General features: G+C 39.6%; 2 protein-coding genes across 2 annotated transcripts; both read right to left on the reverse strand.

Moving 5' to 3' along the window:
- Positions 1 to 22: 22 nt before the first annotated feature.
- Positions 23 to 3,240, reverse strand: LOC119768740. Its single transcript, XM_038259665.1, has 6 exons — positions 2,017 to 3,240; positions 1,822 to 1,957; positions 1,651 to 1,759; positions 1,097 to 1,598; positions 741 to 1,034; positions 23 to 681 (listed from the first exon to the last, which is right to left on the reverse strand). The coding sequence occupies exons 1-6, from the start codon at positions 2,623 to 2,625 to the stop codon at positions 445 to 447; spliced, it is 1,887 nt and encodes a 628-aa protein (XP_038115593.1). The 5' UTR covers positions 2,626 to 3,240; the 3' UTR covers positions 23 to 444.
- Positions 3,241 to 4,549: 1,309 nt separating this feature from the next.
- Positions 4,550 to 10,882, reverse strand: LOC6050675. The gene is made up of 12 exons (XM_038260748.1): positions 10,798 to 10,882; positions 10,605 to 10,740; positions 10,440 to 10,539; positions 9,876 to 10,377; positions 9,519 to 9,812; positions 9,271 to 9,459; positions 6,084 to 6,743; positions 5,894 to 6,029; positions 5,732 to 5,840; positions 5,176 to 5,674; positions 4,830 to 5,123; positions 4,550 to 4,770 (listed from the first exon to the last, which is right to left on the reverse strand). Exons 1-12 carry the CDS (start codon positions 10,846 to 10,848, stop codon positions 4,567 to 4,569), a joined length of 3,174 nt encoding a protein of 1,057 aa, XP_038116676.1. The 5' UTR covers positions 10,849 to 10,882; the 3' UTR covers positions 4,550 to 4,566.
- Between the last annotated feature and the right edge of the window lie 3,288 nt (positions 10,883 to 14,170).

Below are 14,170 nucleotides of genomic sequence, written 5' to 3' on the forward strand. Positions count from 1 at the left end.
ACTAGAATGCGTCTTGTGCAGCTTTGTGCGTAGCTTTTATTGGGAAGTTGACAATTGGATGGTAATTTAAAACTTTCCACGCGATTAACATTGAACTGGTTTGATTAATGCAGTTAATTCTATTTTGATGCGTAGTTGTGAGTCTTTGTACTGCATAATAATTTTATTAAATATGATGACGTGCGTTTCCTTATATCCCTGACTTAACTATGTTCTCGAAGTTGTTAGAAGAAGGACATTAATTTTCTAGAGAAGTCAAAAAATTCCACAGCTTTTCCTCCAATTATGTGTAACTTGACAATGACAGTTTCTTGCATGAACCATATTAAATCTGTGACATAGAATGACAGTGACCTTGGTGAACTACCGCTTATTAAATGTAATTAAAGTGTGTAGCATTGATGTTACAATGTGTAAAAGATTTGAGAGAAATCTTTCAAATATTCATGTCACGGTCATATTGACCCTTCGTTTGAATAATTGTCTTGAATTTCCACTAAATCGAGAATGCAGTGCCTCTAGTACAAATGCAACCGTTGCTAAGCCACATCCAATTGCCAAAATAAGGTAAGCTCCCAAGAAGTGTGAAACGGTAAGCGCTATAACTTCATCGTCACCACCGGCTTGGCGGGCGCCCATGATGTTCTTCTGCACCGTAGTCTGCAGGTAGCGATTCACGGTCTGGGAAGAAATAGTTCAACCGTAGGAATACCTGAATCTGTATGGAATTCCACTCTTACCTGCAGCTCCCAGTAGTGCTGAACGCCCGTCTGCTTCACTTTCATGATCAGATCGTTGAACGGTTGCTTGAAGGGGCAGGTTTTTGTCACCAGCGCCGCTACGGTTTCCCAGTACAGGTTATCCTTGAGCTTCTGCAGCATGGTGGACGCTTCCACGTCAACGAACGAGGACGGCACAAAGTGGCCGTACTCAGACTGCTCCACGCAGAATCCCACGTCGTGTGTTTTGCTGTGATCGACCAGGTAGTCCTCGTCGACGATTCGGTAGTTTTTGACCAGAGTTTGGACATGGGGCTGAAAATGTACGGAAATGCTCTTCTTATCATTGAGTAGGATACCACGTGTAATTGAACAACCTGAGTTGAGTAAAGAATTGAATATATCCACGACAAGGCTACTCCTACGAACGGAAGCCCGCTTGCCGCCAGATCCTTCGTAGTGTCGATGGGTTTCTCGTACTGCTTCACAGTCATTACCCCGGCTAAACCTCCACCGTAGCTGTTGCCTACCATGAATCCGGCAAATAGAAGCGACGTGAACAGAAAGATACACGACACCATGTCGGTACGCATGCGGGCACTTTGCTCCATGTAGAAGCCGATCATCGTCAACAGGGAATCGCTCATCGTGATTGGCGTTTCGTTCGGAGGCTGTAGAAGCTTGTAGCGACCTCCCTCGATCAACCACACTGCCACGGTAGCAACAATAAATGTTACGAAGACTGCGATCCACAGTGATCCGGTGAAGGACAGAAAAGGAGTCCGCCAAGGAGCCAGAAGTCGTGGCTTTGGAACCAAAACGGTGATCCCAGATCGGCTCATCTGGTGGGTGTAGGTTCCGTAGTCGTATGCTCTTCTCCTGGATTAAGACAGATTTAAATATCGATCTGATTAATTTAACATAGAATTACCAATAGTAGACAGCAGCCACGGCTATATCAGCTCGTCGTTCAATCACTGCTCCCAGAAGACCCGTTCCAGTGCGATTTTCAAAGACTTCACCCCAGTACGCTGTCTCATCTGGAAAGAGCGTTATCAATCCCAATGCCATTACTTTGATTTACGGTTGAACCGTAACCCACCGAAAGACCCCTCCACGGTACAATTGTGTATCCGGCAAAACTCCAGTATTAATATGGGCTCGGTTCCATCCATGAATAAGGGTAGATCTTCCTTCATATATTTGGGATCGTAGCGAGCATTTGCCTTTTCGGTAGTCTTAAATTAAACATGTCATATCTTTCAAAGAACTCACATAGAAAACTCTTAAAACATACCGACTGTTCATAGTGTACAAACGGAGGGTACGAGCAGGCGATCACTCGGATCGGATACCCCTGCATGTTCCGGAACTTGTCCGGGAAGTAGTCCGGAGGCGTGATCGGAACAATTTTGACGTTCCACGTACTCCGAGAGCCATTGTTGGAGATGTCGGTAGTGTGGTACTCGATCGAACCGTTCGGCTCATCCGGGCAAACGAAAAGTACCTCCGGTACCTCCAGAATATTCGGATGATCCGTCAGCTGCTCGAGCTTAACTCGGTCAGTTGAATCCATAACGACAATGAACTTCTTACCCGGCGAGCGCTGGTCCGAGCGATCGTGCACGAAAACGAACAAGTCCAAGAACAAAATGAAGGCCTTTTCGGATACTATAAACGCTTGACAGGCGCCGTCCACTCCCTGTTGGAACGTCGCGTTGAATTCCGAGTCCACGGTGATGATGAGCACCGGTATGGACTCGCTGAGAAGGAGGTCCTCATTGGGCACTTTGATTATGCACACTGCAAAGTACTCGGAGAAGAACGTTAGTGCAAGAATGTTTACTATGGTCAAACCTTGCACAATTGTCGAGTTGGGGAACGCATCAACTGCAAGAAGATCCATTGAAGGGCTGGTAAGGATATCAAATGACGATCTTGCAATGTTTTGCCTTTTGTTGCGTTATTGTTTTTATCCAGCTCTCAATTATGAGTTAATAATAAATGAATTTAAGGGACTGGCTTCAATTTATGTAATACAAACCGGCTGGAACAATCTGTAGAGAAGCATATCTTTGTGTGCGGTATTTCTGATTACCTACTAGTTTTAGTAACAAATTGCTTTGTATGGGTTATTTAAATAATTTTGTGTCAAATTAATATCAAAGAACTTTTCCTGGATTAATTAATGGGAATGAAATTAAAATTTGAACCGCATTAATGTTCATTGTGTTTCATCATATGGGAATCTGATTGATTGAGCCAATCTCAGGATAATCATTTTGAATTATGAAACAATCCGGTGAGACTTAACAATGACTAATTTATTTCATAGAAGGCAAAGATTTTAATGATCGCTTCGTTTGCGGGACAGGGCGAAATAGTAACTTCATACACACAAAAAAGGGAAGCAACATCATCTGACAAGATTGATAGTATATGCGTCATCTAAAGTAAAAAAACATTACTTTATCCACCTTAAGGTGGTTAGTGCCTTCCTCGCAATATAAGTGAATACACTACACAGCCTCAACAAAGTGTATAAATATCTCTTATTTTTATCAAAATATCTGAGATCCGGCCTCAAAAATTGTATTAAAAACACTAGAGTACTTAAAACTTTTGATAAGGTTCTCAGATCTTCAATCATTTGGGCTTGTCTGAAAGGTCCTTTGATTACCTATCTAACGATGGGTCGCATGATAGATCCGGACAACTTTTTCATCAAAATATTTGAGATCCGCCCTCAAAAAAGTGTATAAATAACACTTAAGCGCTCATAACTTTTGATGGGGTTGTCAGATCTTCAACCTTTTCAACGCGTTGGAAAGGTCTTCCAAATACCTTTCCAAAAATGTATAGCATGACGGGTTCTCTTACAAAAACCACCCTTTTTACAATCTTCCGAAATTGAGCTAAAATAGTTTTTTCAGCATAACTTTTGAAGTACTTTTCTAAACTTCATGATATTAACTAGGGTCTTGTGGGACCCCAAGACGGATCGAATGAGACCAAAACGGTCCAAATCGGTTAAGCCAGTCCGGAGATAATCGAGTGCATATTTTTCGGTGCACGGACTCACATCCAGACACACGCACAGACATTTGTTCGATAGGTATATGTGAAGGTGGGTCTACGAGGTCGAATAAAGAAGTTCATTTTTCGAGTGATTTTATAGCCTTTCCTCATTGATGTGAGGAAAGCAAAACGACAACTTTATTTTTGATGTCCATTTACCGACTGAAACTTGAGAAAGTGTAAGTTAAATAGTAGTTTATTCAACAAGTTGCAAAAAGAAGATTTTTTCAGCACGAGTCGTACATTTTTTTTTTCGATAATGGTTTTGAAAAGTTCAACTTTTAAGCACCCATTTCAGCGCTGCAAAATAGATTTTTTCAGCACTGGTTTTGAAAGGTATTAATTTTCCATTCTGTTATTTTTTGTAGGAAAAAATAGTCCGTTTCGTTTCTCCATAAGAACAGGAAAAGCTGACAGTTTCACAGCGGAATTGCAAAAAAGTATCATTTTTTCTATGAAGAGTATCAGGCCGCATTTACAAAGCGGATTCAGTGGCTATTTCTTAACTTAATGTTAACATTTTAAGTTGAATGTTAACATTCCATAGGTCGCCTTACCTAAGGTGTCGTGATAAGGTATTGCTTGTGACGATACACGGAATCGGTTGCTGCGTATGAAACGGAATTGAGTTGACTGGCCGATTTTCTGCACTTCTTTTGCACAAGCGATTCCAAGAAGAAGATAAACAAAAACAAAACAATCAGCATGACAAGTCTTTGATTTGGGAGTACGAACAGTGAATACAATTTAAAAAGTTCAAGAATTGTGTCTATTTATTTGATGATTTAAACTTGTAGTGTACAAATGTTTCAAATACAAACACAGCTGTACCAAACGTAGATCCAAACCCAAGAATCATGAATGCACCCAAAAAGTGCGACACTGTCAAAACTTCCGCCTCACCCTCGGTCTCCATCTGTCTGCTGTACAGTAGGTTGCGCTGAATTTTGGTGTTCATGTATCGGACTACGGTCTGTGAAACAAAGTAGTATATAGTAATTTATCATTATAGCTTCAAAAGAATCAACCAACCTGTGCCTCCCAGTAGTACTGAATGCCTGACTGGTCAACCCTCATGATAAGATCGTTCAAGCGCTCTTTGAAGGGCCAAGTTTTGGTAATGGCTGCGATGCAGGTCTGCCAGAACAGATCATCCTTCAGCAGTTGCAACAGCAGGGAAGATTCCTCGTCCAAAAAGTCAACCGGACTAAAGTGGTCGAATTCGCTGCGCTCGCCGACGTAGCCGAGATCACGTTTGGTCCGGTGTTCAATCAATTCCTCAGTGTCTAATATTCTGTAGTTTTCAACAAGTGTTTGGAGGTGGGGCTAGAATAAGTTTTGTTTTTTAAACGTTATATTAATTAAATAGAATGCTCACCTGCGTTGAAGTCATGATGGAAAGTATCCAATTCACAGCAGTTGCAGCCCACAGCATTCCACTCGCAGCCAAATCATACGTGGTATCAATCGGTTTTTCATACTGAGGGATTGTCATGGTACTTGCCAGTCCGGCTCCGTACATGTTGCCGATCATGAATCCAGCGAAAAGTAACGTCGAATAGAGGAATATGCTGGACATCAAATCGTTATGCATGTCCGAACCTTGCTCCATGAAGAATCCGGTGAGGACCAGCACAGAGTCGCTGAATGTTTTAGCTTGACCGTTGGATCCGGTCACACGAACTCGAATGCCATCGCTGATCCAGACTGCGAAGATTCCCAGACAGAACGCTGCCCCAACGGCAAGCCAAAGCATGCTGCTAAACGACAGCAAAGGAGTTCGCCATGGTGCGAGTAATTGCGGTTTGGGGACAAGCACGGTGATACCGGATCTACTCAAGGGTGCGGTATACGTAACGAATCTATATGGCTCTTCCCTAGAAGTATAAAATTATTATTTTTAAGGAGAAAGAAGATCGTCAATTCAATCCTACCAGCAATAGATGGCAGCCACGGCATAGTCGGCCTCTCGTCTAAGTACCGCTCCAAGCATTCCGGTGCCCGTGTGGTTCTCGAAGACCTCTCCCCAAAGCTCATCCTCATCTGAAGGATCATTGAAAGTAATTTCGTGATAGCGTTTCTATTAAAAATCATACCGAAAAAGGCCTCAATGGTGCAGTTGTATAATCGACAAAATTCCACCAGTATCAAAGGTTCTTGGCCATCAACCAGCAGTGGAGTGTCGGGCGTCCCGTACTGTGGGTCGTAACGAGCATTGGCCTTATCGAGCGTCTAACGAAAGAAACAACTTTACATTCAGAACGTTCAGGAAAGTTCAAATCGTACCGTTTCCTCATAATACGAGAAGGGAGGGTAATCCAAGGTACGCATCCGAATCGGTACACCTTTGAAGTCGGCACCCTTTTCAGGAAAGTAGTTTTCATCCGTCACAGGAACTATTCGGGTGATCTTTGATCCTCTTGAACCGTCGCTGAACGTTTCGGTTGTAAACAGCTGGACATCCGAGTTCCTTTCGCGCAACAACACCACGAATAATACATCTGGTAGTTCGGTTATAGCTGAATGGTTGCAAATTCGTTCAATCGAGTCAAAGTTTTCCACTACTGCGACCAGCTTCTTGCTGGAGGTTCGTTGTTCTGAAAGCTCGTGAACTTCAAAAAAGGCATCCAAAAATCCAAAGATTGCAGATTCCCCTTGGACGATAAAGGCCTGGCATCCACCGTCAACGCCATTTTGGAAATGATGCAAAAACTGCTGATCCTCTGTGATGACCATTGAGGGACTTTCCACGTTGAAAAATACATCGAAATCAACCGGTTGAATTATGCAGAAGCAGTAATAAGCTGAGAAATGTGACAGTATTAAATTATTGAAAAAGTTCGCAACATAGGAATAATCTGAAGTATCAAAATGTTGGAAAAAGCTTGATGTGTTCATTGTAGAATCGAAACTGAAGGTATGCGGAAGGAAATCTTTTGAAAGTAGTCGAGTACGTTGGCATTAATGCACATTTGATTGCGTGCTCGTTTTGATCATTCTGATTTTATCGGTCAACGTAAATGTTCTCATTGATATTATCGGTGTGTCACCAATAAACAGATGTGCCTTTGTGGATATGAATACCTGGAAATGTATACTTAAATCAGATCTCAAGTTTTTTTCTATTTGTCTTTGGTTTGATTATTTATTTTGAAGTGCCATGACCGCTCAATGTATTTATTACAAAATACACAGCATTTTTATAAACATAGATTTCAATAATGTTTGTAACACGTGCCAAAGAACCTTGTTTTTTTTTAAATATATATTGAATTGTGACAACATGACTAAGCAAATCGCTGAGAATGTAATTTAATATTTAACAATAACATGTGTAGCACGTGTCAAGAGTCTATCTTTTTTATACAACTAAATCTTGAAGATTAATAACATGACAGAGCAATTCTCGGATATCAAGCAATTATTACACAAAGTGTGTGTGCGTGTGTGTGTGCAACCAACCAAACGGAACCACGCGGTCGCTTCTTACAAATTGAGTTGTTTCCATGTATTTTAGATTTACATTCTATACATGCAAATAACTCGCATAGGCATTTAGATGGTGTTAGCTCTGCCGAGCTTCGGTGACCCATTTCTACGCTGGCTAGCCGAGCGCGAGGTACCTCAGCTTGAATCGACAAGCCCCGCCCTGAAGAACGTTTGCATCAATCGGATTCAAACGTTATTTAGAACTTCCGGACCCTTGTCAAATGGACAAAGACCCAGCACGTATTTAGTTGGTAGTAACAATATTCTTATTCCAGTCATAGCTCACCAAGCCGTAGTGGCATTTTTGCTTACCAACCCAAACGACGGGGAATTGAACCCCGACTCGAGCAACTTTGAATTTTCGTTCATGTTCAGAGCTTCAAGAATTTATATTTCCTTAAATTTCTCGTTGGGAGCAGATGGGAATCAAACCCATGACCATTCGCTTACAAAGCGAACGACGTAACCAGTCAGCCACGGCCGCTCCTTTATAGTAATAATTTGGTGTGGTTGTCTTGAATGTCGTGTGTGTATGTCAGAATATATGAAAGAATGGATGTCTCATAAATAGAACGAGCTCACCAGTTAACTTCTCTTCAAACGTCTTCAGGGGGCTTGTAACAACAGCGGACACCAGATTTGCTATGGTAAGCACGCGGCGAAATATGCCAGTTACCGCTTGGGCTGCTTCTGCTTGCCTCCGTCGTCCTCCTTTTCCATCTCTTAGGGAACTTGCCACGAAAAACGCTGCCGGCGCACTAATCCGTGCCCCGACGGGGACCGTTCATGCTGTGACCGAGGGCTGCCTAACTTTCTGCGCTCTCAAACTCGGGCCAGGTCTCACATGCTTCCGGTTCCGGTCGAACCCATCACCACCCTGGCCTACCGGGTTTTTTGACGGCCGCCCTGGAACGAGCACACGTCCTTGATTGAACCGTCCTCCTCCAGCACCGCGATCCATCCAGGCCGGATGTGAGAAAACCACTTCACTTCCCGACGACTTAAACACAAAATTAACTTTTTCTTCAGACCCGAAATTCCAAAATTGGGAAAAATGACGCAGAGCGAAAAAAAAGTTCAACCTCGCGCACCGGTTGCTGCGATCAATCTCTATCAAGCAATTATTACACAAAGATTGAAAAATGATATCGTTGCCGAATTTTTTGCCAAATCTGTTAAGGTTCCCCCTTAATTTATTTTCCAAAAATGGGGGGGGGGGGGATGTCTGGAATAGATTTTTTTCATTGAAAAAAAAAAAAAAAGTGAAATCAATTGCAAACTGTTTAGAATACAGAGCACCACTTACACCGACCAACAAAATTTCTGCGCAGGCTCAAATCGAGAGGAAGCATAAAGCTTGGGGTCCCCAGAAATACGTGAACTTTGATTGTTTCAAAAATATTTAGACAGGGCCGAATGGTTTTTCTCCAAAGCTAATATGGAGAATTAATGCTGTTCGCTACTCCCACATATTGCATGCAATGTTTGCTTGTATGCAACATGCTGATAAGATGGGTTTGGACACAAATTTCATAGAAAATCAGGATCCTGCTTCAAAAAAGTACATAAATATCACATAAGTAGTCATAACTTGAGACAGGGTTCCCGGATCTTTAATGTTTTAGACTCGATAAAAAGGTCTTGCGATTACCTAACCAACTATGTGTCGCATGATGGATCTGGACATAGTACACATCTGGAGTTTTTTTTAAAAGGTCCAATAAACCAAGTTTTCAGTTTTTGCTTTTTGGGTGTTTTTTAATACCCCTGACTCAAGGCGGTTTCAAAAACACCCAAAAAACAAAAATTGGAAATTTGGTTTATTGGACCATTTAAAAAAAAAACTCCAGACATGAATATAAGTGAGATCCGGCTTCTAAAAAGTACAATAATTTAACACAAAGTAGTTTTACACGTAGCATTTATTCTTGCTGTCATAAAAGCTAGTGTCAGACACCAACTCAACAGATATTGTTCATTTTTTCATGGTAAATTTCGATGAGAGTAATTCCGCGAACAAAAATAGAAATCCAGAAACGTGCCCCAAAGTAAGGAGGAAAAATGCACCCAGAAAATGTGACACAGTTAGAATTTCAGCTTCACTGTCCGTGCCGAAAAGATGCCCCCTTAGAATGTTCCGCTGGAGGTTTGTACCCAGATATCTGTTCACTGCCTAAAAGTAATCAAAAACTTTTTTTTTGCATGAGAGAAATAATAGCTGACCGGACTAACCCGAAGTTCCCAGAAGTGTTGGACGCCCGACTGGCGGATTTCCATGATGAGGTCGTTGAGCCGAGATTTGAAGGGGCACGTCTTGGACACGTACGCGGTACAGCTTTGCCAGAGCAGATCTTTCGACAGCAGTCTTTTTTGCCTGGAAGTTTCCTCGTCGAGAAATTCCGTCGGTACAAAGTGTCCAAACTCGCTGTGTTCTCCGACGAAACCAAAATCGCGAGTTTTTGCTAGTTGTTTCAGGTGGTCCAGATCTTCTACGCGGTAGTTTTTCACCAGTGTTTGCAGGTAGGACTGGAAAGCACAATTTAAAATGTAATTTAAGCGTTAATGATGTACTCATCTAAAAGTTCTTACTTCGCTGGCTAACGTAAATGAGTTCACCCAGGCTACTACTTCAGCTCCCCAAAGCATACCACTGTCCGCTAGGTCTTTGGGGGTTTCGATGGACTTTTCGTACAGGGGAATTGTCATCACACAGGCTAGTCCAGCTCCGTACTTGTTACTAACCATGTATCCCGCAAAAAGTAACGATGTGTACAGAAAGATACACGCTATCAAATCGTTGTGCATCGAAGCATTTTGTTCCATAAAGAATCCGGTTATGGTGAGTACGGAGTCGCTGAATGTTTTAGATCTTCCGCTGCTTTGAGTGACCATTTTGTGACGGATTTTTTCCACCAGCCAAACAGAACCGACTCCAATGCAAAATACCACCGATACAGCAATCCACAGATGACTAGTGAAGGACAGAAAAGGTGTTTGCCATGGAGGCAGCATCTGCGGGCTTGGTACGAGCACGTTGACCCCAGAACGACTGAGTTGGAACGTGTAGGTCAATAGCTTGTATGGTTCAACCCTGCAGGTGTTAATCTCACATTGGTATGCGACTAAATGACCTGCATCAAATTACAAACTTACCAGTAGTAGAGTGCACCTACAACAAAATCTGCTTGGCGATTCGCAACAGCTCCTATTGCTCCTGTGGCTGTTCCGTTTTCGAGTACGGTTCCCCAGTCATCTAGAAAATTGCAAAATCATATACACTCAAACCATATGATGAACTTCAAAATTGATGCAAATTACCTGGATATACTTGAATTGAACAGTTATACTTTTGGCAAAATTCCACCAAAACCAAGCTTTCGTGACCATCTAACATTATAGGCACATTTTGATCACTGTAATCGATATCGTATTGGGCATTAGCCAGCTCCGGAATCTGTAAAATTCAAGTAAAAATTCTTTTTTAAGCTTTGGTTCCCATGATAAAACTCACCGTTTGCTCGTAATACGTGTAAGGGGGATACATCATCGCACGGTATCGCATTGGGATGCCATTCAAATTTCTAGATTTATCGGGGAAGTAGTCAGGAGGGATAATCGCACGTGGTTCGACTACCGATGGTCCTCTAGAACCGCCACCTACAATGTGTGTTGTGTAGAGTTGCATGGAACTGTTCGCGTTTTCAAGAATTATCAAAATATCTGGAATATCTAAAACTGGTATGAATAAAAGGGATGTCACTCTAGGCAACTTTTAACCTTTGATAGAGGAGTGAGAAAATAAAAGTTCAAAAGTTTTCAAGTCGTCAGAGTTAAGAACGGATATTAACTTTTTGCCGGAAAAACGTTGATCAGCGGAATCGTGCACGGGTAGAAACGAGTCTAGAAACGGTTCTATGGCTTTCCCATAGACGATGAACGCCTGACATCCGGTGTCTATGCCCAGCCGGAAAATTGTGTTGAAATCTTGATCCATCGTAATGATAACTGACGGAATAATCACATTCTGATAAAGAGGTTCGTCTTTGGTTTTGATGATACAAGTTCCATGAAATTCATTGAAGAAAATGTTCACAACATAGTTCAGAAGCAAAGACAACGATGAATTTGTCAAATTATGAGTCACTTGGTTTAGTGTCTCCATGGTGTGTGAGAAGCTACCAGCTATTCACAAGAGGAGTGATTGATAAATGATCGATGGAAAGTTTCCGCTCACTGCTTTGATGACGGGTTTAGACTGCTGTTTTAACTGCTTGTTTGCAATCTCGTGAAAATAATGATTATTTTTCATTCAGTGTTACTGCGGGCCATTCGATATATTACGATGCCGCTCTGCTATGCTAAATAAAAAAACCAGCTTAATACAAGAGAACACAGAAGCTTTAGTAGTTTACTCGTCGATTGTCGTAAAACTCTGTCAATGCTTCATAAGTTGTCTTCAAGTCAATAATTAGCTCTTATTTTTATTTTTTCCATTTGCTTTATTTTTTTTCATGCACTTCTGTTTCATTGTTTACTCTAATTTTAAATAGTGCTGTTATACAACTCGGATCAATTGAACATACAATTATTATGTCTTAATTATGGTAAACCCATCTGTTAGGTGATTTTGGTAAGTTATAGAGCAGCTGTTGTTGTTTGTTGATTTTATTTATAATAATAGTAATAATACTCTCCTATACATCATACGAGATGTAATCGTACAATGTTTTGAATTTTGTCAATTTTGAACAGGGCATTTTTAAACTTTTTTTTATATTGGGGTAATTCTCCACCAACTCACACAGCAGTTGCCCCGACCCCTCTTCGATTTGTGTGAAAATTTGTCCTAAAGGGGAAATATGTAAAAGACGCCCGATTTGGTGGCGTACTCAAAATATAAAAAAACGTATGAAAATAGAAGTCTAATCAACTGAAAACAATATAAAATGCTTTTTCTGCGATGATAATCATATTAAGCATGTTGGTTTGTTTAAAAAAAAAAGATTTTTATGGAATTCCAACGTACAGCACCGCCAAAATTTTAAGAGCCATATTTTCGCTAAGGAGCAATTCTCTACGAAATCGGTCTTTTTTCTTCAATTTTAATTTTTGTATTTTTTAATCCGACTGAAACTTTTTTGGTGCCTTCGGTATGCCCAAAGAAGCCATTTTGCATCATTAGTTTGTCCATATAATTTTCCATACAAATTTGGCAGCTGTCCATACAAAAATGATGTATGAAAATTCAAAAATCTGTATCTTTTGAAGGAATTTTTTGATCGATTTGGTGTCTTCGGCAAAGTTGTAGGTATGGATACGGACTACACTGGAAAAAAATAATACACGGTAAAAAAAATTTGGTGATTTTTTTATTTAACTTTTTGTCACTAAAACTTGATTTACAAAAAAACACTATTTTTAATTTTTTGATATGTTTTAGATGACATAAAATGCCAACTTTTCAGAAATTTCCAGGTTGTGCAAAAAATCATTGACCGAGTTATGATTTTTTTAATCAATACTGATTTTTTCAAAAAATCGAAATTTTGGTCGTAAAAATTTTTCAACTTCATTTTCGATGTAAAATCAAATTTGCAATAAAAAGTACTGTAGTGAAATTTTGATAAAGTGCACCGTTTTCAAGTTATAGCCATATTTAAGTGACTTTTTGAAAATAGTCGCAGTTTTTCATTTTTAAAATTAGTGCACATGTTTGCCCAGTTTTGAAAAAATATTTTGAAAAGCTGAGAAAATTCTCTATATTTTGCTTATTCGGACTTTGTTGATACGACCTTTAGTTGCTGAGATATTGCAATGCAAAGGTTTAAAAACAGGAAAATTGATGTTTTCTAAGTTTCACCCAAACAACCCACCATTTTTTATCTTCAATATCTTAGCAACTAATGGTCCAATTTTCAATGTTAATATATGAAACATTTGTGAAATTTTCCGATCTTTTTGAAAAAAATATTTTCGGAATTTTCAAATCAAGACTAACATTTCAAAAAGGCCAAACATTCAATATTATGCCCTTTTAAAATGTTAGTCTTGATTTGAAAATTTTGAAAATATTTTTTTCAAAAAGATCGGAAAATTTCACAATTGTTTCATATATTAACATTGAAAATCGGACCATTAGTTGCTAAGATATTGAAGATAGAAAATGGTGGGTTGTTTGGGTGAAACTTAGAAAACATCAATTTTCCTGTTTTTAAACCTTTGCATTGCAATATCTCAGCAACTAAAGGTCGTATCAACAAAGTCCGAATAAGCAAAATATAGAGAATTTTCTCAGCTTTTCAAAAATATTTTTTTCAAAACTGGGCAAACATGTGCACTAATTTTAAAAATGAAAACTGCGACTATTTTCAAAAAATCACTTAAATATGGCTATAACTTGAAAACGGTGCACTTTATCAAAATTTCACTACAGTACTTTTTATTGCAAATTTGATTTTACATCAAAAATGAAGTTAAAAATTTTACGACCAAAATTTCGATTTTTGAAAAATCAGTATTGATTAAAAAATCATAACTCGGTCAATGATTTTTGCACAACCTGAAATTTCTGAAAAGTTGGCATTTTATGTCCTCTAAAACATATCAAAAATTAAAAAATTAAAAATAGTGTTTTTGTAAATCAAGTTTTAGTGACAAAAGTTAAATAAAAAAATCACCAAATTTTTTTACCGTGTATCTTTTTTCAGTGTAGTCCATATCCATACCTACAACTTTGCCGAAGACACCAAATCGATCAAAAAATTCCTTCAAAAGATACAGATTTTTGAATTTTCATACATCATTTTTGTATGGACAGCTGCCAAATTTGTATGGAAAATTATATGGACAAACTAATGATGCAAAATGGCTTCTTTGGGCATACC

This window comes from Culex quinquefasciatus, chromosome 3 (assembly GCF_015732765.1).
Source record: "Culex quinquefasciatus strain JHB chromosome 3, VPISU_Cqui_1.0_pri_paternal, whole genome shotgun sequence".
Taxonomy (NCBI): Eukaryota; Metazoa; Arthropoda; class Insecta; order Diptera; family Culicidae; genus Culex; species Culex quinquefasciatus.